Below are 23676 nucleotides of genomic sequence, written 5' to 3' on the forward strand. Positions count from 1 at the left end.
AATCTGCTGAAATAAGCAGCCCATCTTCTGCATCAGCTGAAACTGCACTATAAGATGCCAGCCCAAGGTTTTCCTAGGGTGATGCATGGCTTCACTCCCTGACCTGTTTCATCCCAAACCATGAATCGTTCATCACTCAGGAGCACTGAGGTCTTCAGCAATGATCCCATGGGGTGCCTGACAATGAAATCTGGGCATGAACTTCTCATTGTCTGAGGTTCCTGTCCCCCCATGCCAGGGCTGGAAAACAGCAGCTCCCTGCTTATAGGTTCCTCCACCTGTACTTTTAAAGCTTGAAGTGGGACATGTGTTTCGTGTTTGTTTCTTAGCCAGGAGGATGGGAACAAATGCTTCCCATTTCCAGACTCAGTAGGAAGGTGTCTGTGGAGTCTAATGTGCCTCATATCAGAGTCATAGGAATGAACGCGCGTGGGCACGATGGGATAAATTGCACAACGCCCCCTTCCTGGAGCATGACTTGGAAAAGTGGGGTAGTATCTCAGGCATGTCAGCATATTGTGTTTATGGATAAACTTCTGAGCAATCTTTGTTCCATGAGGCAATCAGAGAAATAGGAAAAAGCAATAAAAAAAAATATTACTCTGCCAGAGTAATGAGAAGAACGCAATAGTAATCACCATCACTGAGCAAAATAATTGCATTATCTGGGGCAGTTGCAGGTGGAGTGGATTTTTGTTTGATAATGCATTAGGACATCATACATGAAGAATGTTTCACATCCTCCTGATTGCCCAAGAAAAGGCATAAAAGCACTCACGGTTCTGGGCTGCTCTAACCATTTCTCCTGACTTGCTTTTGCTGTGAAGGGGTAAGTCTGAGCTTGACACTGTTGCTATTAGGATGTTGCTGTAATTGGGACATGCAAACTTATTGAGAGTAGGATTTAGTGAATCGCGATTTCCTCCAACCTAACCATCTTGCCTTTATGAATTTGCCTTATTTTGTTCGTGTTGACTTGCAGACTACCAAGAAAACTAACTCTGAGTCTCAGAGTGAACTAGGAAGCCACCATTAGCAATAATGTTTTGTCCTGTTCTTTGCAATTATTTCTGCATTAATTTGGGGACTGTCATGCATTAGTACTTGTTATTGTCAGGACTTTATTCCTTTTTTTTATTCCCAGGCTTTCATTTTATGGGTTTTAGTAAGGCAGGACAGAGATCAAGAGGAGCTGCAAATTGATTTTATGAGTGAACAAGTGATCTTATGTTTCACACAGCTCCTAGTTCTGCCACACTCATCTGTCAACTCAGCCATCTTTGGCAGGACAGCTGGGACCACATTCACAGGGGTCCTAAATATACTGGAAACCTCACTGATACTGCATTCCCACCCCAAGGTGGGATATCCTGCCAAGCAAACTTTTTATGAGCTCTTCAGGGATGTGGCTGCTGCTCATTTTATCTGTGTAAAGCACGTGCAAGGGAACCTTGGTGCCAGCTGTGGCATCTGAAAGCCTGGGGAATAACACTGTCATTAACCACCAGGCTTGTCTGAATTTTGCCTCATGAAATGGCTCTGGGCAAGACGTTCACTTCTCAGCCTCAGTTACCTCTTCCTTAAAGCTGGAATAACAATGACTTGCCTCATACAGTTGTATTGATTACAGGTGGTTCAGAACCAGCACAGGGTGCTACTATGTAAGTGCTAGCCAGTGTTTCTGTTCTTTTTTGCCATTGTTTATAAGAGAAATGGTTGAGTGTCACAGTTAAGTCAGATTCAAAAAGCAAATGGTAGAAAAGAGAAATGGTAAAGGATGGGGCATAGCTTGAGTTCAAATATGCGATTTCTTTTATTGTTAATGATGATTTTGTGTATCAAATTGGCTCCGTAATTAGGAGTCAAAAGAAACAGAGTTTGTTCCAGGGAAGAGGAGGAGGAGGGCATGAGAAGCTGAGAAAAGACACATGGCTGCTGAGACAAATCAGAAACCTTCAGCCTTCTTCTGGTCTTGCTGTCTTTTATTCTTTCTCTGCCAAGCTCAATCTCCATTATATTAGTATCTGAGCTTTCACCCTTGTGTTGCCTCGGTGCTGTGTGTTCCAGATTTCCCTCCATTCCCAGAAGATGTCTTCCTACCGAGGGATGATCAGCTCCCGCTGCCTTGTGCCCTGCGAGGTGACCTGTATGCAGCCAGTGGCGAATGCCTGGAGCCAGCCCTGTGTTACGTCCTGCGGTGATTCGAGGGCCGTAATCTACCCACCACCTGTGGTCATGACCTTCCCAGGACCCATTCTCAGCTCCTGCCCTCAGGAGAGCATAGTGGGCAGCTCAGCACCATCCAGCATTGGGAGCTTGTTTGGATCCATGAGCTCTCTGGGTACCAGGGGCTCCTATGGTTCCAGGAGCTTGTACAGTTATGGGAGGTCATATTCTTCCTATGGATCCAGTGGTTATGGTTTTGGGAGCTGCAGACCATGTTAAACATGCAATGAATAAGGAGCAATCACCCAACATGGAGGAAGATGTACCTCCACAAACCCTGTTGCTGACACCTCTTCCCTGGAGCGTGAATTGTGCATCTCTTGCATATAATTCTCAAGCTAATGGTTTAATTTAGTTTTCTGACAGTTCTTTCCAGTGGCTCCTGGTAATACTGGCCTCAAATTAGTTATATCAATGATCTTTGGCTGGAGGAAAGTGGGACAAGATTGTGTAAGTCTTCCCATGCCATGAAAAAGCAAGAGTAATGTATGTGGAATGCATAGCCCTGGAGCAGTTCTTTGCTTGCAGCCTTGAGACCCTGGCAACATTTTCCCATGTTTTTCATTCTCAATAAGATCTTTGGCTTCTTACTTTCTCATTAAATTACGGTGCATCAAAATCCTGAGCTTTTTTGTCTTTATTGTCCACCAACAAATTTGTTTAAATACAATTCTGGGTGAACATCAATCTCTGTAGCGAAACACGACAGCGTTTGCTTTCTCAATGCCTAAGGTTGAAAGGTGACCAGGACCATTAAGCAGGAGTAAGCATCATGACTGCCTTTTTTCACAAAAGTAATTTTATGCTGGATAAACATGTTTTGTAACCCTTACAACTAAATTTGAAATTTCCTCCAGGACAGGTGTGGTTACAATGTGTATTTGCTACATGCTAGCAAAGAAAGTTAAACACCCGAGTAACTTTGAAGAGCTTCCCTGAGTCTCACTACTTGCCTGAGGCTCCAACTTAATTACATCCCTGTATACTGGTTTTATAATATTCTTCATTGTTTAAAAATAGCATGTAAAAATCTGTGGGTAGAACTTTCCTTTGAGTAGCCAACAGGAATTCTCAACTGAATGGCAAATCTTTGCTGAAATTCTGTGAGATTGTTAAACTTTCCCATTAATACCTCTAAATTCTAGTAAATCCCAGTTAAAATAAAGAAAAGAATAATGCTTAAGTCTTCCCTGCAGAGCATCACATATAATTCAGACAAAATAATATTTCCATGTCATGAATTTTACACCCAAATTTCAGGCTACTCACAGGTGATTGGGGGTACTGGACATGTTCAGCACATCTTTGTTCAACAGCAACAAGGTTCCGGGCTTCTCAGCATGTCCTGTAGAGCTGTTTTTCTAGTGATGCAATTTGCATACAATTAGTACAGCTATTAAGTGGCATTCACCCCATCCTGTGTTTGCAATGCCAACCAGGACTCTGATAGAGCAGACGTCAGACACCGCTCAGCACTTCTGCTCTTCCCTGCGTGAAGGTGCTGTTCCAAGGAGTACCAGCAATACACTGACAAGCTCCGCAACACTTGGCAGGCTAATTCCAGGCAAACCCCTGTCTCACGCTGCAGAAATTTGTTTGGACAGGAGCAAGTATGTGGTAATAACTTTAAAGGGTTGGGAGGTGTGGCTTCGCTTGTAAAACTATCTGAAATGAGGTGAGGCTACAGTGAGGTAGGCAGCCAACACCTCTTTCTTGTCAGGATGTGTCTGAAGTCTTTGTCTTATTTTCATGCTTTCTCGGTCTGCAATGCACTGTGTCATTATTTTTGGAGTCGCTAGGATGCTGGCAAAAAAACCCTGTACTGATTTGTGCAGGTATGTAGAGTACTAAAGCAACCAGATCAGGTATTTTCAAGACGTGTCACTCTGGTGTCGATCACTACAGAAGTCCTCATTTCAAGATCTTTGATTTTATCCCACACAGAAAAACAGAATTACACCAATCCTTTTCTCAGCCTGTCTTGCAGCACCTCTGCACTGGACTTGCAATAGCAGCCAGTTTCTCACTGTGGGGGGAAAAGGTGCAGCCAGGCATCCTTTGGTGTGGATGCTGTCAGCATACCTGGATGAAGCTGCTCTGCCTACGTATTTGTTCTACTACAAAAAAGGCACACGTGGGAGCTAGAAGTTAGAGCCCGGACTATAAATAGATCACAATAGCATGTTGTGATTGATTGATGGATGCTACTGACTTTGAATGGTGTTTGAAGGCGTAGCGCTCCATTATTTTGTAAAGTAACCTGCAGAGGCGTCCCTTGGAGAGCAGGGAAGGGCAAAATTTGCATTGCCGATTCTCAGCTGCCAGCCTGAGTTTGCATGTTATGGCTATAGACCAGAGCAAACGCCAAAGGACTGTCCTTTAACTGCCTCCCATTGCTCTGTACTGAGGCGGACCACCAGCAGCCTGCCACTTCCCAAAGGCACTGGGTTACACTGTCATGCAAGCGTTTTCATGGATGAGCACGGTAGAAGAGAACCAGTTTCACTGGCAGCCCCAGTGCCTCTCGGGTCACTTCACGTGCAGATATGAGATGGGAGGAACACCAACTGCTGTTTATCATGATAATTTGGAAGCGGTGCTTCTTGACATTTTCCTGGGCATGGCATCGTGGGGACCACATCTGGCTGTGAGGTCTCTGCAGTTCGGGGTCAGCCATGGGATGTCCAACCTGTTGACAGCACCAGCAACTCAGACTCCTGTTCCTCCTGCCATGAAACAAGTAATTACCCACAATAGGAAGCAACAATAAATGAAATCACGCTGTCTCATCTTGAACTACAGAGGTCACTACACTCTCCTCTGTCTTGTCTAAATGTGCTCTGAGCATGTTTTTAAATCCTAGTACAAGGTAACACTATTGTTAAATGAGATGCAATCAGAAGCTGATTCATAAAAGTGATGTAAACACAGCCTGAAGTGTATGTCCTCCCCACGCACTAAATCACAGTTTGAGACAGATATGTGTGGGTGTTAAGCCTTTCATGTTTGATTTAAATAGGTGGATTTGCTAAATATGTAGTCACTGCTAAAGCCTAATGGTTTTTTATGTGGTTCAGACTCACACCACTGGTAAATAGCCTGCAGGCACATGGCTCAACATAACAGAACCAGAAATAAGCCCTGATGAATTCCAGCTTCCTTCCAGGGCTTGATTCTGGAGGAATTAGTAAAGTCACTACTTGCACTCTACCTTTTATCACTTTTGTAATTGGAGAATCTGAACTTGAATGTTTCGGATGTTTTAAATAAAATACTCTATCAGAGAAACCCGAGGAAAGGAAACTTTTTTTTTTGTTTTTGTTCATTCTCCTCTTTTAGAAAGACATTATATAATAAGCCATGTCTTGAATCCTTAGGTTACATTTGGAAATGTTCAAAGCCAGGTTTGAGGGGGCTTTGAGCAACCTGATCTAGTGAAAGATGTCCCTGCCCATGGCAAAGGGATTGGGATAGATGATCTTTAAAGGTCTTTTCCAAGCCAAATCATTCCTTGATTCCACTATTCTATGATTTTATTTATTTTGTTTTATTTAAATTCTGTTAAATTTCCTTTGCCCTGTGTACTACCGGCCATGCCACATACCATCTTTCAGCCAAAACAAGCAGAATTCAATGAAAACATGTCAGTTGGATGGATTATCTCATTTTCAGAGTTCTATCTTAAAAGTATTCAGGACATTTTCATTTTCAGCATTATTGACTCACTCAAAGCAGTCAGAGTACTGACCTAGATTACAGGCAAATTTGAATATTAATATGGAGATTGACATCATTGAAATTCTCCCTGTTCCAATATATGCCAGTGCTCTTGATGCCACAGCAAAGAGACAGACAGGAATATTCCATGCTGTGCTCCTTATCTGGAGTTATTTTCCTCTTTTCCTGAAGGAGATGAGCGTAACAATGAAAAGCAAACCTGAAGCTAACTGCTGGAATAGAAAACCAGGAACAGAGACCATATGTCAGTGGTTAAATGGGGATATTGGAGAGTTCAGTTCTAGGCTTTGCCAAGAGATTATTTTGTCACCTGGGGAAGATATTTACTAATGTTTTTATCAGTATGGAAAACATGGCCTCTAAACTGTATAAAAGATGCCTATCTGCAAAAAAGGGGAAAAGAGCAATGATGTTCATGCTTTGCTTGTCTATTTACTCTGGAAGCACTTGAGGACAGGGATTGGGTTTATTCTTTGCACAGCACTGAACATGCTGCACCTGTAGCTTCATTACAATTTGCGTTGTTGCTGCTCCTGATACTGCACTACAGCTATTTCTTGGAGGAAACAGGGATTAGTCCTCTTTCTTGTTGGGGTGGAAAAGCTGACAGCTGCAAGGAGGAATAACTATTAGCTGCTTGGGATGTCTGGAGTTTAAGTACCACTGAGCAAGTTGATGCTGTAAGTTGAGCATCTATAGGTGCAAATTTACATCTGGAAAGTACTCTGCTGGGCACCCACTTTGGTGGCATCTGTGGCCATGCTGAGCTCAACATGGAAACCCACAATTCTCTGGCTGCTCATAGAAAGGCCCCACTGAAGTCATGTCTAAATAACAGGAGTTAAAATGCTATGTTATTTTAAACTTTTCATATCTTCAAAAGGTGGAAAGCTGCTACTCAGGAGCGTCATTACAGAAAGAGTTGTGACGCTGTAAATTCAGTCTGTGCTCAAATGTTCTGCAGTATTACTGCTCAGTTAGCAGCTTGGTCCTGCCCGTGGGAAGATATTGCCCAGGATGGGCTGTGGATGAAGGGAGGAAGGGAAACCAGAAGGCTGCTGTGAGATGCAACAAAATTTTAATGAGCAAGAAATGCCCGTGTTTGCAAAGCGAGACTTCACAGAGTACGAAAAATCTGTTTCCAAACAATTTCAGAGGATGTTCAATAAATGTCCTGTTCAGAGATATTGCTCAGCTGGATTTCTTCTGTCTGCTGTGCAACTACTGAAGAAGACACTTGTCATTATGAGCGATGTCCATACACAACAGGCCGCCCCACGTTGGTTAAAAAAAATGGGAAAGCTGGAACAGGCAACAATAGCAAAAAAAAAATTAGAAATTGAAGGGCAAACAAAAATCAGAAAAAAGACTGGGAAGGGTAAGTGGCAGTAGCTCCATCGCAGGGCTGCAGGAACACTGAACCCCTGTCCTCATTGCTCTGCATATGGATCTTCATGTGGCTCTTCTGGGACCTCTCTGCTGCCTTTAGCAAGGCCCACAGGTGCTGCGGAGGAACCGGCTGTACTGGCGGGAGGAGTATGGGCTGCAGTACCCGCTGCTGAGTGTGGAGAGGGCTGAACTCCCATAGCCATACTGGGCCCCATATCCCAGAGAGCCCCCATAACTGTAGGGGCTCCCAGTGCCGTAGAGGCCCCCCAGCCCCAGGGAGCCCCCAAAGGCGGGTGCTCCGGAGGAGCCCACCACGGCTTGCTGGGGGAAGGAGCTGAGGATGGGGCCGGGGAAGGTGACGACCACGGGGGGCGGCTGGATCAAGGCCGTAGAGTCCGGGCACTGGCGGACACATGGCTCGTTGCAGCTGTTAGCAATGGGCTGGGGGCAGGCGATGCTGCTGGTGGTGGGGCACAGGTCGTAGCAAGACATTTCTTTGTGAGGATGAAGGTGATCCTGAAACAGAGAGCACAGAGCTGCATAAATACAAAGCACAAGATTGACTGGAGCAACAGGTCAAGGTTTGGTGATGGGTTGTTGGGGAACAGGCACAATGATCACCAGATGCATGAGCAAAAATGTTGACCCTATTCACAAACTTTCCTGTCAATCAGCATTGCTCTGATCTTCCCCATCCAGCAATCCCTGCACTTGTGACATCCACCAAGCCTTCTGAAATTGCTTCTGCTTTTTTTCTTCTTTTAATTTGCCTTCACAGAGTGTTGGTGGCACATTTTTTACTAAAACACCAGCACTCCTTCCTGGTGAATGTGGGTAGAAAGCCAGGAGCTGCAGGAGGCTACACCAGAGTTGACCTTCTCATTACATTGAATGGGACAGAAGCAGATTTTGTACTGGGAGCAATGGGATGGAGTCAAGAACCCAGCACTGCTTTAGCCACACATTTCTGCAGCTTTTCCTGGTCCTTGTTTCTTTTCAGGCTCTTTGAGGTACTATACTTTGAGTTGTCCCCTTTCAGTTCTAGGCTCTCTTAATCTCTGTAATCCCTCTGGTAAAACCCCCAAAGCATTTGAGCCTTCATATAGATTCAGATACCTGATGTAATAAGTAAATATTCCCTATAAAATATTTATATCCAAATATTTCTTGGCATAGCAGTGTAATTTCATATGGAGCGTGGAGCAGATTGGTAAAATGTAAGGAGCTGATTTCCTTCATCAGATAAAAATTCAGTTTTCAAACTACCATTTCAGCTACGTCTGGTCCCAAAAGCTTGTGGCTTAGCACTTTTCCCAGTAAAAATAGGGAATATTATTTTGTTCACTTGATCAGGCCACCGGTCTACTTCCCTTATTATTGTGCCTGGTGAAAATAACCAGGCTTTAAAATAAGCAGGATTTAATTTTTACCTATCCATAAGAACTAAATACAAGCTAGGATTATTTTGCAATAATATTCCTATGTAGATAATGCTCTTTCTTCAGCTGGGTTATCAAACAGCTTAGGATATGGCCATGTCTCTCCAATTCAATCATTTACTGAAATGGTGCAGGAGAATTCTGCATTTTAAATTTAACGGCTTCCTACATTTTCACTCTGCTAACAGTACAAGAATGCCCAAATATGAATTGTAGTGATATAAATGCCTCAAGCCCTGATCTTGACTTCTAAAGACTACCATACTTGCCAACATACTGAAAAAAAAAAAAGAGAGAAAAAGAGAACAAATCAAAAAAAAGTCCTAAACCCCCAAATGTAATAGTGAGCAGTATTCTAAGCTGCAGTGCAAAGGCATTCTGGCATTAGGAAAGAGATGAAATGGCATCAGACTTACCTGATGTAGAAGAGAGTGCTCAGGAGCTGGAACAGGTCTGCGTACCTGCTCCTTTTATACCATCCTGCAGATTGCCTGGGGGATCTGTGGCACATGGTACACATGAAGTCATAATCACCAACCAGCCCAAATTTGAAGCACATATAACTTCCCAAAGTGATGAAACTGGTTTTGCTTGAAGTTTGCAAAATCACCCTAAATCTCTGAAGAGCATGACATGCACATTCCAGCTCCCAGTTCTCTTTCATCTTGAAGCTTAATTGACCAGCTTCATTGCTGGTATCATTCCACCCTCCTCATTGGCATCGCAGGAGGAATTAAACTGGTTCTATTTATTTAGCACTTCCTTTATTAACTTCCCATAATGATTTTAATCAGAGCTATAACCTGCTGGCATACACAGGTTTGTATTTAAGTGCTTTAGATCTAGGCTGTAATCTAATCTACTCACACATTTTGCAATGAAATGTTCAGTGAGGTGGAAGACACCTTCGGATGCTTTTTCCACCCACAACCACAAAACATGAGAGAGGTGCTGGACCTGTGACAATCATGGCCATTGTTTAATGGTCTTTGATTTAGAAATTCTGGATTTTCCTTGCTGCTTGGCAAGACCAGCAAAAAAAGAAAAAGTATTTTAGTATCTGAAATGGTGTTTAAACTAAAAGCTGAAGTTTCCTCTGAAGGGTTATATGTATTTTTTTTTCCTTATTTTTCACCTGGAATCTGCAAATCCAATCTGCAAATCACAGAGATTATCTGGCAGGTTCAGCAATGCAGAAGGGCTGCAAATGCAAAGGGATTAGCAGGGAATAGCTGCTCTGTGTCAACACTACACAGCTCTGAAGGAGAAAGTAACACAAGGCAGTGGTGAAAAAGGTGCAAATTTCTTGGTTTCTTTTTGGCATTATACATTTCTGTCCACCACTGCATTCAGTTAGTCTTTATCTTTTCCTTCTTTTTGTTCATATGATGAAGATCTAGTTTGCCCTTAGATCTACTCTTCCATCTTACAAAGGAATTGAACCAAAGTTTTGCTGAAGGATGTCACAGAAACAATTTTTGAGTGCTTCCTTCCCAGAATAAGTGGCAGAAAAAGCAATAGAATTATCCAAGGAATAGTTATTGCAATGATAGATATTTCACCCCCCACCCCTCAACCCCCCCTCTTCTTTCTTTCTGGGCTAGCAGGGCTTTGCCTGCAGAGTGCATACTGTTGCAGAGACCAGTTTCGACTGCCCAGGTTACAAGTGACTTGTCACTTGAAATTACTCAGGCTTCCCCATACTGCAAGGCAACTCATCCCATCTCAGGTGCTTACCTTACCAGAATTGGTATCATCCTCAAAACATACCAATTTTGCTTTCATTGGCTACGGAGACACACAACAAGCTCAACCGAAACACCCAGCTTTTAAGCAGGGAAGGTTTGATGAGATGTGTCCCACCCATATTCCCACCTTCTGAAAGTGTGTGCAATGAACGGTGCCTGGACCAGCCTCATAAATCCTCATTTGCCTGTGGATCAGTTGTTTGGTAATAAACACTGCAACATTTCTACCAGAAGTTATACTTAAATTATGAGGTTCTTTCCTCCAGACTTTGAGGTGGCCCTAGGGGATTACAAGAGCAGTAATACCCACAAAGGGTGTTCAAATACTTTTTGTGTGTTTTTAAGCGCTTCCCAAACCCTCCTTAGTAGTTTACGCATGAAGTCATGTGTCATCATTGTAATATAAGTGTGTGGTTGGATTCAAACAGCCCAGCATTTTTATTTATTTATTTATTTATTTATTTATTTATTTATTTATTTATTTATTTATTACATTGCACTGGTCAAGCACATTCTTCCTGTTCCCTTTACCACCTCATGATTTCTAACCTTAGGATTTCAGTTGATTTAATTTTATAATTTAGGTTTTTCTGTATTTGTTTAAGTTTGTGTACCGGCTCCTTCAGTGCTGATGTATTAATTCACATCCCCTTCACTGTTTGTAGCAAAAATTGCTGCAAAATCTGCCTTTGTTCCCATGTTTTGAAAGTTTTTCCCAGGACTTTCCTAGTCTGAGAGTGGTCTACCTTTCTTTCGTGTTTTAAACAGATGCTCAGCTTCTCTAGGAAGCTGAATACATAATATGATATATTTTTATATTTGTGCATTTATATATATAGTGAACATGTTGCCTGTAATCTGGTTAAGAAACTGTTTACCTTTGTTGTGACCAATGAATTTACTTCTAAAATGTGAAGAAATGGAACAACTGGGTAGTCTGGGAGAGAAGGCATGGGCCTGGCTGATTTTTAAAAGTATTTTGCAATATATCTTTTGATTTTTCCTTCTAAAAAGCACAGAATGGGCCTGTCCAACTCTGAACTTTGATTTCATATACAGGTTGGTTGCTGATTCTGCAAGAAAGAGGCTGTGTTTTGCATCTGTTATACTTCATCTAGCATAGGTAACAAAGAAGGGAAAAACCCCTGCATATTCAAGCAGATGGCAATTACGATTAACATTTGAGCCACCATCATTATGTCAGCCAATAAAAGAAGAGGTAAATAAATGAAGCCAGCATAATTCCTCCTGTCATTCTACTGTATTTAATGGAACGTTACCAGGAATGAATCTTGCCAATTAAGTGCTAAGATGAAAGAAATATTTGTTTTGTAATTTGCATTTCATGCAGCGTGAGAATTTGAATCAAGTAATAAACATAAATATTGAGCAAAGCTGTTTCATCATTTTGAGGTGAACCATGTGTGATAAATGTGGGCTGGTGTTAATGGGAGTTTCAGGTTCTTCAGGCAGTTTGAGAAAACATAAATAGTCCCTCCTCAAAAGTTTCTTGTATTTACTTCTCTTGCCACCTTCTTCCCAGAGCCAGCTGTTTTTTAGATATCAGACTGTTCTTTTTCTGTAAATTCAAATTACTCTTTTGTCATTTATGAGGAGGTAATGTTATATACAGGTTTTAACAGCTATTATACCAGGAAAACTGGTATTTTCCACAATGGATTGAATAGGAGATGTCAGCTCTCCACTGGTTCAAATGTCAGAGTTATAATCTGCTGAACTGACACTAAAAGACAAAAAAATCCCATGGGTTGTAGTCCTACAAACCACACCACAAAGGCCTCAGTCGCTGCCACATTTAACCGATGCTATGTCCTCTTGATAGTTAAAGACTTGGTCTTCCAGCTGCTCTTTCAAATTAGTTTGTATGGAAGAAAGCCAAAGCTTGAAATGTATGTAAGCAAAGCCTCCTTATAGCAAACAAAAGACCTCCAGGGTGCTGGGAATCAGGTGAGCCTTTGGACAGTTCATTCAATAAATTCAATAATTTATTTGAATTTGAATGAAGTTTGGACAGTTCATTCAATAAAGCATCAGGAGTTTTACAGTAAACTTCAGACCACGTGGAACTGACTTTTAGCAGAGACAAGGTATAGGGTAAGAGCAACCATTGGTCTGAGGAAGCATGTGACTTTCTATATTCCTGTGTTTCCACTCACTAACCATCACTTAAAAATAGTTTTTCTTACAAGGTTTAAAAAATTTGAGGAATTACATCCACAACAGCAAGCAGATCTTGGTGGGGTAGCTACGATTAGATGGGATGGATCTGGAACTAAATGAGTGCTGCAGAGGATCCCGGCTGCTCTGCCTTTCCCATTTCCGTGGGATCTAAACTTTTCCTTTTGTTCCAAGGGAATCTGTGCGGTGGTACTCTTACACTTAGTCATGTTGCCAGCTGACCAGTTCACGGCCAGCACCAGCCTCAGTAGCTGCAGGGAGCTGATTGCCCTGACCTGAGGGCAGTGGCTCAGACACCAGCCATTGTCATCACTTTGTCAGCCCAGATACTTAGCTCCTTCCTTCAGGACAGTTTAGCAGGATATCTTAACACCCATACTTAAGGGCTTCTTTTGCTATGGGAGCTTTTGTTCTGGTCATCTTTACCACAACAGATTTGCTTACAGATTTTCCAGGTCCTGACAGCAAGCAGAACATCCCTTCAGGCTGTTGTTTTGATACCGGATACCACTGTGGAAGCTGTGGGTCTTGCTGGAAGAGCAATTCAATTTACCAGAGACAATTAAATGAAATAAAAGGCAGATTTATAGTTGGCTTTGTTGGGCAATGAGTGCTGAGAAATGTGCTGTGTGCACTGCTGCGTTATGGAGTAAAGTTGGGCATGCCCAGCAGCTCTTGTCCTTGTTTCTGCATCTTCAGCCTTCAGTTTCTGGTCAGATGTTCTCTGAACACTGCTGCATTATGCTTCACCATACTTTTTAATGTAGCAAAATATATAGCCTAAGATCTTTTGGCAGCTGAACCACAAAAAGAAAACCATCTTGTGAGATAAGCATCTTGAATCAGGAGATGGTGACATGCTTTCCTCATAACTTAAAAAGATATGCCACGTGGGGTGCAGTATTATTCCTTGGGTTTAGGCTACCTATATAATATTTACACAGATTCTATTGATATTTAATATATACATAACTCAAACCAAAGAAACCCAAACCCAGGAACCAGTCAGATGTACTGTGAAATTATGCACATGGTCCTTATTGTGGTTTTGAAGAATTATCATCTGCACACAGACAAAATTTTGGAGAGTGAGACAATTCAAGAGCACGGATCTAGGCTACTCTGTGCTAGAGAGACACAGAATCTGAAATTCATTTATTATATCAGCCACCGATCTTCCGTGAAGAGCGGTGGCGGTGAAATTATTTGTATGACTTTGGATTAGAAGTCTGCAGTGGAATAAGCAAGAACTTAACTTTCAGGGTGCCAACAGTCACTTGTAGTTCAAAGAATTATCTCACAAACTCATGAATGGGGAGTCTAATAAAGTAATGTGTAGAGAAGGCTGCTCTTCATCCATGGCCAGCCTGCTGGGACCATGTTGTTGCAATTCAGTGGTGAAACAGGCCTGGCAAGGACTCCTCATGGGGACTTTCACTATGTGGGCAGGGTTTGCACAATGTTATTGCAGCCATATGTACGACAGGCAGCTTTATCCAGAAAAGTTGGCAAATTCAGAATGGATGAGGACACAAAATCACAACACACTTATTTTAAATGATGCAACACAATTTTAATGAGAACGAAAAGAATAAAAATACTTTGCAATAGCAAGGATGTATATCCAAGATGTCAGAGTCAAATGCATTTTGAAAGACGCTATTAAATGTCTCACTGCATTCCGACAACTGTGATGAAGCAGAAGATAACAAGGAATTGGACCCCTGAAGAGATCAGGCAAACATTCAAAGGAAAAAAAGGAGAGGTGAGTAGCATGCAGAAGGCTCCGCGCTGAACAGGATTTGTGAGTGCTTTCACAAAGCCGTCACTCATCTGCTCACTGGTGAATCTGCATTTCGTTTTTCACTTTTGCATTATTCAGTGGATATTTCTGCTGTGTTTACCAGAACCCACAGCTGCCACGGCTGTACCTGTTGGACCAGTAGGAGTAAGGGCTGCAAGAGCCAAACCCATACGATCTACCATAGCCATACAGACCTCTGTAACCCAGGGAGCCCCCACAGCCATACAGACCCCCATAGCCCAGGGAGCCATAGCCCCTGTAGCCATACAGACCCCCGTAGCCCAGCGAGGAGCCCCCATGGCCATACAGACCCCCATAGCCCAGGGAGCCGTAGCCCCCATAGCCAAGGGAGCCCCCGTAGCCCCCAAGGACGGGTGCTCCAGAGGATCCCACAACTGAATCCTGCGGGAAGGAGCTGAGGATGGGGCCGGGGAAGGTGACGACGACTGGAGGTGGCTGGATCAGGGTGGTGGAGTCAGGGCACTGACGGACGCATGGCTCATTCCCGCTGTCAGCGAGGGGCTGGGGGCGGTAGATGCCACCAATGGCAGTGGGGCACAGGTCGTAGCAAGACATCTTGCAGGGATGGAGGTAATCTGCAACACACACTGATGAGTAAACAAAGCACAAAATCAATGGGAAAAAGAGTTTGGAAGTTGGACACATGGACTAGAATAATGGCTTTATCTTTCAGGTCTTGGTTGTTCTTCTTTCTCTTCAGTATTTTTCATGAGACACCTCTCCCTCTTGTAAATCAGCATTGCCCAGATTGCACACTAAGCAGTCATCTCTTCTATGGTCTCGTCCCTAATTTCTGATGCTTGGTTCCCTTTAAGAAGCGTAATGGCTTTAAACTCAAAGAAGGGAGATTTAGATTAGGTACCAGAAAGAAATCCTTCACTGTGAGGGTGGCGAGGCACTGGCACAGTTTGGCCAGAGAAGCTGTGGATGCCCCATCCCTGGAAGTGCTCAAGGTCAGGTCAGATGGTGCTTTCAGCAGCCTGGTCTAGTGGAAGGTGTCCCTACCCGTGGCAGTGGGTTGGAGCTAGATGATCATTAAGTTCCTTTCCAACCCAAACCATTCTATGGTTCTATGATTCTGTGAAGTAGTTCTTTGTTCTACCCCACTGCCAAACACTGCAAAATTTTTACGCAGCCCTTTATTTTGCAAATGGCTTCCACTATACTTTGCAGCCACTCTTACAATGCCTGTGTCTGAAAGGTCATTTCATGTTTGTTTTGTACTAGCAAAACCAAAGCGGTGTAACCTGACAACCAGCAAAGTTGATATAGTAAATTAATGGGTAGCTTGAAGAACAACTCTGCCATATTGACCTGTAATGTGCTTCCAGAAGCAACAGCTAGAATCATGCTGCCGGTATGCTGAACTTGCTATAAACATGGATTAAATAAGGCATTCCCTGCCCTGAAGTGCTTGCAAAGTAGCTTGAGAGTCACAGAGTGGGTGAAAAGATTGTCTTGATTTCCCAGATGGGAAACTAGTACACTCAGATAACTAGGGCCAGGTTTCTACTGCAGGTAAGTATGTTGGGATCTGAGCTCTTCAAGAAGACTTTCACCATAGGATCTGATCCAATCTAAAAGAAAACCTGTGGCAGGACTAGGAATATCGCCTGTGAACAATTTTTTTCGTCATTAGAACCAATAAAATATTAGATTAGAAGAGAGTTCCAGAGCTCACCTAGTCGAACTCCCTGTTCAAAGCAAGGACATTGTAAAGGGTAGGTTGGGATTTCCTAGTTTCTTCTCCATTTTCCAATACTTGTTCTTTCTGGTTAAGCTTGTCCTCTCAAGAAATGCATACATTTACATAGACACATAAGAAACGTAGATGAAAAAGCCTTAAAAAATCCCTAGTGCTTGAAAAAGTCTTCTGTTGATGTTTTGGAAGCTGCTTTGATAGCTCAAATTTGTATGAACAGGAAACAGTAATTTTTGAAAAAACAGGTTTTACCATTTTAAACCTGAATACATGGATGTTCAACATCAAATAAGAAAAATAAGCATCATGAAATAATCCAACGTGTTTAAGAATCTTAGAATGCTTACAGATGATTCCGACCTTAACTAAAATTGGCAGAAAAGAGATACTTGAATTTTAGGAAAGAGATCACACAGAATGACACTTACCCTTTTCACCGAGGTGGATAAAGCAGGCAAGGTGGAATGAAGAGCCCTGCGTTGGAAGAGCTTTTATACAGTTCCCTGGATCATGGGGATCATGTAAGCTGCAATTTGTGCATGTGCCTAATTGGGGCAAACCCAAAACTAATATGACACGCAGGTCCTCAAAGTTTTGCTGACTATTTATGGTTCGAAGTCTCATGAAATACGGTAGATGCATTTCATCACAGAAGCCTCTTTCATCTCAAATGGTTACATGTCATATTCATTCCTGTTATCATTCCATTCACATCCTTGGTGTTACAACAAGCATTATACTAATGCTCTTCCTTAGCTTCTCCATTAATAATGGCAAAACCTGGCTGCTCGTTGCGTGACTGCGGTCATCTGATGTGCACAGATTTTTCCATTAAATCCAGACTGTAGAGATACCGGTCGGTAAAATGGAGTTCCATTAGAGCAACTTTGATGTCACCATTTTTATCTTTATCTGTGCTCTCAGCTACTTAACGTGAGACCGATACTGGACCCAAAGGAAGACACAGAAAACATCCTGTGGTCCTCAAATGCTTTTCTAGTGTCTGGCTTTTGCTCCTGAACACGATGATGACCTCATCTAATGAACAAGGGACTTGGTGAAATACCCCTTGCTTTCTTTTCAGTGCATTCAGCTGTGGGTTACTCTCCCTGTCCTTTCCTCAAATACTGGCAAGTCTTTTGGACCATTTAAAGCAGAAGGCTGAGATACAACATCCTTTTAAACCACCCACATTTCCCAGTTCGCTGTCCCCTGATACAAAGCCTTCAGGAATCATTTTTAGGTCCATCTTCAAATCAGGCAATACTGAAGCCTACTGAGAAATGGAGTTAAACGAAACATGACTGGTGGGAACTTGCTAAAGCTATCCAGAGATACACCAAGATAGAGACAGATAAATAATTTGTGTGGATAAAGTCTGACCATTGGTAGAACTGTAACATCTTGAGCAAATAATAAAATCCTCTCTTTCTGTGGTCTGATGTGCAGCTGAAAATTATAAAGATACACTGATTAAACACCTTATGAAATGTTTTATTGTGTTTAAAAGTTTATATTTCATTCTAGACTTCTACACCGAAAAAACCTGAAGATACACAAATCCCCAGTATTTAGCCATGAACTGATTATACCAAGGACACAAGTATCTTGACTTACACATTTAAATGCGGTGTCATTCCACAATTGCTAGGCGCCTAAATCCAGGTACATACCTTTCATCTAATTGTAAGAACACATTCACAAACCATTAGTGGATAGTTTGTGGCATTTGAAAAGACTTGCTCCCTGGAAGCTTGAAAATAATATTGTCCAAAAAAACTTCTAACCACCTCAAAGGCTGAGAAACCCACCTCATAATTTAGAGCTAACTTATGAGGTAGAGTCTGCAGTATTAAAATAGCACATCTGTAAACAAGGGAAGACCCAGCCTTTGTTTTGCATGGTGCACTCCAAGTTCCCAATTGTTCCCTGGTCACAGAAACTGCCAGCTCAGCCCTGTCCTGGACTTAAGTTTGCAGCAACAAAAATGTATTACAGGACATCATGAATTCTCGAGAATCAAAGTCAATAATTCATAGCACTTCTGTCACATTTCAATTTTTGCACCAGAGGATCCATTTGTACTGAGAAAGCTTAGGTTTCCTCAGGCATATTAAACATTCTCAAGCACAACCTTTGTATTGACAACATGAAACCCACAATACCTGGGGAAAGTCTCTTTGGGATCACCAATTTCTTTGTAGTTTTAGATAAATTCAGAAACTCATTCCTTGTTTATCTCTCAAAAAACAATTGCAAGCCTCAGGGATACAAAGGCTTGCTCTCTGTCTCCTACGCAAAACCCTGCAGACTTAACCCTACACATTTTTTGTAAGAGAATGCAACTGTTTGAGTGACTGATGGATGGAGAAATCAATTCCACCCATATCCACATGAAAAGAGTTCCCAGCACCCCAAAATGAGGGGTTTCACCATTTTTTTCTGCTCAAAAGTAAATTTTAGTTTCCACATAAGCCCTATTTAGAGAGTGAAGCACGCGTTGCAGGTCCCTGGGGCTGCTGCTGCTCTTCTGAGCTGAATTGTCCCCATTACCGCCAGTGTCCAATACTACTGGAGAACATCATCAGGTCTCAATGGTGCCTTGTCCCCCAGCTGTAGGTAGGGATGCTAAACATGTAGGAACCACCCCCAGCCTTCCTGCATATCTCATTGACAGTCTTTAACTTCTTTTCTGGCAGGTTGTAATGTGAACTATATGTACTTAAACAAAATTCCTGTCCATGACAGCAGTTTCTAATTCTGATAAACCCATGAGACAGTCTCCAGGTGTTAATATGAGAGGAGCTAGCTTAATAATTTCTGTTGTCATTTTAAGGAAGTGACTGGAATAATGTCAGGTACTAATTTTCCCCAAGTCGTCACAAGATGAAAGAATTCTCTATAATCTGAAGTAATGTTTAGGTCCTTATTACAAACAAATTTGAAAGGACTCATAAACTCCAATAATGAACACAGCAATTTCATCATCTTGATGGGTTACACGTGTTTGAAATTGGGGCGGGCAACCAACGTTGATCTTGTACCTCCAGCTGCTCCGATATAAAAGCTGTTCCCTCTCATAGCTCTTCCAAACAATTCCCTTGACTTCTTGGTGACTTGGGTAAGTCTGATTCTTCTCTATTGCTATCAATGTCTCTTTTTGTGGCTGTTTTCAACTTCAGTTGATGTCCATCATCCATACTGTGGATGTATCTGTGTTGCCTTGAGACACGGATTCTAATGCTGGCTCTGGGGTGGCAGATACACCTGTTTGGTGCGTGGGTCTCTGTGGAGTTCTGTGTCAGAAACACTGGACCTTGGAGTAATTGGAAGACACTCTTAGTCATCTATTTCAGTTTTAGGTAGTCCTGCAAGGAACAGGGAGTTGGATTCAATGATCGTGATGGGTCCCTTCCAATTTGAGATATGCTATGATTTTATGATTCTTACTTCAGTGCATTTAATGTATTCCAAAGTTTGTCCTGGGAATAATAATGAGCTTTTGGAAAGACGTTAGGGACTAAAAGGCTGTTTATATTGAAACTCTCTAGATACTATCCATACAGTGGCTGCATAGATGGGAACTGGGATAATAACGTTTCCATCTGTCCTTTACTGTCTTGTCAACCAGCTTTCTGAGCAATCTGGCCAGTCACAATCCTATAATCTGTTGTTCCTACAACTCTCAGTAAAATTGGGATGAGTGGGAAGAAGAAGCTACTGTAATTAAGTCATATATAAACTACATCTCATGTAAACCTGCTGAACCCAAATCCAAGTTTTCCTCCTGACTCATCAAATGACCTTGAACAAAGTCATGCTCTTTCAGCTTTTGCTTCTCAGTTTCCAGTTTAATGTGTAGAAATCTATATAAGTTCTTCACGGGATAATTGTGAGTGACAACACTTTCACAGCTAGGTATAACATTTCCCATATGCTTTTGTATGTGTAGACATCTTTTGGACACTTTTTGAAAATCTACTCTTTGAAAAAAGAGGATTATGATTGCAAACTGTGAAATCAATTTATTTATACAAAATCCTGTACTTGATTCATTAAACTGATGAATTTTGAAGTCTTCTTCTACTTAGTCTAATCATCAGTGTTTGTTGCAGCTTACTTCCATCCTTCAAGACGTCTTGCTATGACCTGTGCTCCCCTGTTGTTAGTAGCATCAACCCTAATGTTTGATATTTCTTCAATGTTAACATAAATTACTGTGTCTTACAGACTGACTTCCATCTCTACGAGATGTCTTGCTACGACCTGTGCTCCACCTCTGCCTGTGGCGTCAACCGCCCCCAGCCCCTCGCTGACAGCGGGAATGAGCCATGCGTCCGTCAGTGCCCTGACTCCACCACCCTGATCCAGCCACCTCCAGTCGTCATCACCTTCCCCGGCCCCATCCTCAGCTCCTTCCCGCAGGATTCAGTTGTGGGATCCTCTGGAGCACCCGTCCTTGGGGGCTACGGGGGCTCCCTTGGCTATGGGGGCTACGGCTCCCTGGGCTATGGGGGTCTGTATGGCCATGGGGGCTCCTCGCTGGGCTACGGGGGTCTGTATGGCTACAGGGGCTATGGCTCCCTGGGCTATGGGGGTCTGTATGGCTGTGGGGGCTCCCTGGGTTACAGAGGTCTGTATGGCTATGGTAGATCGTATGGGTTTGGCTCTTGCAGCCCTTACTCCTACTGGTCCAACAGGTACAGCCGTGGCAGCTGCGGGTTCTGGTAAACACAGCAGAAATATCCACTGAGTAAGGAATAACCGGCAATGGAGAGACAGAATCTTGATCCACAGTAGTGGTCCCGAAGGAGATGTTGTGAAATCCTGATCGCTGCCAGCCACTGCAGTGGAGCTGAGAGCACACCACACATCCTTAATTTCTTCACTTTCTACTCATGGTCATTTGGGCTTTTTTTCCAACTATGTGTATAATGAGTGGGATAAACCAAATATATTATATTCTTATAAAATGGCACTTCACTGTCTAACAAGAATAATTATGGAAGGAACTACTTGTACTCTGATGCATATTCTTGAAAATTCTACAATGCTTTTCTGTGAACATTTTTTTCTCATTAAAGTGATTCTACTCTGCATCAAACAAATCAACTTTTGGTTTTCATTTTTTCTGCTATGGATATGCAGCTCTCCTCTCTGTAAATGCGGGAAACTCACATCTTTACATAGAGTGAGGCTCAGACTTCAAAAACACAGCTGAAATGGTTCAGCTATCAGTGAATTCAGTCACCCTGTGTTGCAGACATTTGGGAGCAGGAATCCTCCCTCCCCAGCTGTCCTGGGTTACGATAATAACATTAGTTTAGAAAGAAACCACACTAAACCTCCATTCCCTAATGAGCCACTTGAACATCTTTGCTGATCACAGCAGAAGCAGAGCTGGTGCCTCAGCTGAGGCTGGATTCAAAGCAGATTATGAAGAAAAGGGTGGTGGATGGTGCCCTCAGGCAGGAGGGATTTAGGGAGAGAATGGTGAAGGTTATTTGCACAGAGCAGTTGAGAGGGAGAGGGTAGGAGGAGCTGCAACAAGGAAAACAGCTCTTCACAGGTGGGTAGACCATCTAATGGACGTTTTAGATGAGGAATATCATGGGAGAGGCTGCAAGTTAGAGCTGCTGAAAATGGGGGTTTATGTTGTGAGAACTTCACACGTAGAAGGAACTGGGAAACACAACAACAGTGTTGAGGTTATGTATGCTGCGTTGTGACTTTTTCTACCTTTTAAGCTTTTCAGGCACCATAACTATGTTCTACCCGTTCCAGCCATTCTCACTGGTATATAAGAATTAGCCTTTGGGGTAGCTGTCTGGAGTAGCTACTTTGACTTTTCTGTCAAAAATCATCCAACATCATCAGATTTTGTGATTATACAGAAAGACCATTCAGATTTAAAAGTTTTATTGTATGCCCCAGGAAAATTTCTTCAAGGATTTGACAGGAAATTAATTCAGCTTGCTGCAGAGAGTATTACTGAGGACAGAGTATAAGTATTTGAGTTAGAACCTGAGGTTCAAAGAGATTACTCAAAGTTTTACCTGGAAGTAAGTCTTACTAAAATTAACACTTTTAGGAAAGAGTTTAAAATTAGTGACCTACTGTTTCATTTCTCTACCAGCAGTAATGTGGAACCAGTGGATGTACAACCAAGAAGCCAAATTCTTCAAAAATCTCAAGAATCTTTAGCTGAAAATGGGGAGGCCAGGGCAATAGCTCCTTCTCTGCTGAGGCTTCACAATGCTTTTGTACAATTGAAATCCCTGGGTTTTTTGGGGGCAGGACATTCCTCTACATAGTTTAGACTGATGAAAGCACAGGTTAAACTTCTAAAACAAGTAACAAGGGCAAAGCCATGAGAAAAGAACACCAGAACATGTAAACTTCGATGCAATAAACTTTTAATAACAGTGAGAGAAGGAATACATTTTCAGAGTCTCCAAGAAGTAGGAAACTGTTCTCCACTCAGGGATACGTTCACATATGATTGATCTGGGTTTTTTAGCTGTTGATTTGAACAAACAGGAACATTTTGAGCAACATATTGCCCCAAGAAATATGGAAATGTGACAGGAGAAGCATTAAGGCAGAAAATAAAGGCAGGAGTTGAGAAGAAAAATTCAAAAGGGGCTGAAGGGACACAGCTCTGTGGTCTTGGAACAGAGCAGTGGAGGTGCAGACCTCTTTAGCTGTGAAACCATCAGATCTCATTTATCAGTTATACCTCACTTGGGATATTTCTATAGGATTTAGCAGGGCCCACAGCTGCCATGGCTGTACCTGTTGGACCAGTAGGAGTAAGGGCTGCAAGAGCCAAACCCATACGATCTACCATAGCCATACAGACCTCTGTAACCCAGGGAGCCCCCACAGCCATACAGACCCCCATAGCCCAGGGAGCCATAGCCCCTGTAGCCATACAGACCCCCGTAGCCCAGCGAGGAGCCCCCATGGCCATACAGACCCCCATAGCCCAGGGAGCCGTAGCCCCCATAGCCAAGGGAGCCCCTGTAGCCCCCAAGGACGGGTGCTCCAGAGGATCCCACAACTGAATCCTGCGGGAAGGAGCTGAGGATGGGGCCGGGGAAGGTGACGACGACTGGAGGTGGCTGGATCAGGGTGGTGGAGTCAGGGCACTGACGAACGCATGGCTCATTCCCGCTGTCAGCGAGGGGCTGGGGACGGTTGACGCCACAGGCAGAGGTGGAGCACAGGTCGTAGCAAGACATCTCGTAGGGATGGACGGTCTTTTATGTTAACACTGAAGAAATAACAAACAGGAGGTTATGATGAAGCAATGCTACAGGGTGTCAGTAATAAATTTGGGAATTCAGCATATTTCCTATTACTGTTCTTCCTAGCACTGTAATCTGGAGGCTTATTTTGACTTTAGTG

General features: G+C 42.7%; 4 protein-coding genes across 4 annotated transcripts; 1 reads left to right on the top strand and 3 right to left on the bottom strand.

The window, feature by feature from the left end:
* Window positions 1-7449: 7449 nt before the first annotated feature.
* LOC130141322 (scale keratin-like) lies at window positions 7450-7845 on the bottom strand. Its single transcript, XM_056322209.1, has one exon. The coding sequence runs from the start codon at window positions 7843-7845 to the stop codon at window positions 7450-7452; it is 396 nt and encodes a 131-aa protein (XP_056178184.1).
* Window positions 7846-14639: 6794 nt separating this feature from the next.
* LOC130141583 (scale keratin-like) lies at window positions 14640-15119 on the bottom strand. The gene has a single exon (XM_056322609.1). It carries the CDS (start codon window positions 15117-15119, stop codon window positions 14640-14642), a length of 480 nt encoding a protein of 159 aa, XP_056178584.1.
* A 5398-nt stretch (window positions 15120-20517) lies between these two features.
* Window positions 20518-20997, top strand: LOC130141584 (scale keratin-like). The gene has a single exon (XM_056322610.1). The coding sequence runs from the start codon at window positions 20518-20520 to the stop codon at window positions 20995-20997; it is 480 nt and encodes a 159-aa protein (XP_056178585.1).
* Window positions 20998-23030: 2033 nt separating this feature from the next.
* Window positions 23031-23510, bottom strand: LOC130141372 (scale keratin-like). The gene has a single exon (XM_056322296.1). The coding sequence runs from the start codon at window positions 23508-23510 to the stop codon at window positions 23031-23033; it is 480 nt and encodes a 159-aa protein (XP_056178271.1).
* Between the last annotated feature and the right edge of the window lie 166 nt (window positions 23511-23676).

Source organism: Falco biarmicus, chromosome 19 (genome assembly GCF_023638135.1).
Source record: "Falco biarmicus isolate bFalBia1 chromosome 19, bFalBia1.pri, whole genome shotgun sequence".
Classification (NCBI taxonomy): Eukaryota; Metazoa; Chordata; class Aves; order Falconiformes; family Falconidae; genus Falco; species Falco biarmicus.

What these genes read in the sequence shown, in the direction of transcription:
- LOC130141322 (XM_056322209.1), bottom strand. Translation starts at nt 7,845, where the DNA reads ATGTCTTGCTACGACCTGTGCCCCACCACCAGCAGCATCGCCTGCCCC.
- LOC130141583 (XM_056322609.1), bottom strand. Translation starts at nt 15,119, where the DNA reads ATGTCTTGCTACGACCTGTGCCCCACTGCCATTGGTGGCATCTACCGC.
- LOC130141584 (XM_056322610.1), top strand. Translation starts at nt 20,518, where the DNA reads ATGTCTTGCTACGACCTGTGCTCCACCTCTGCCTGTGGCGTCAACCGC.
- LOC130141372 (XM_056322296.1), bottom strand. Translation starts at nt 23,510, where the DNA reads ATGTCTTGCTACGACCTGTGCTCCACCTCTGCCTGTGGCGTCAACCGT.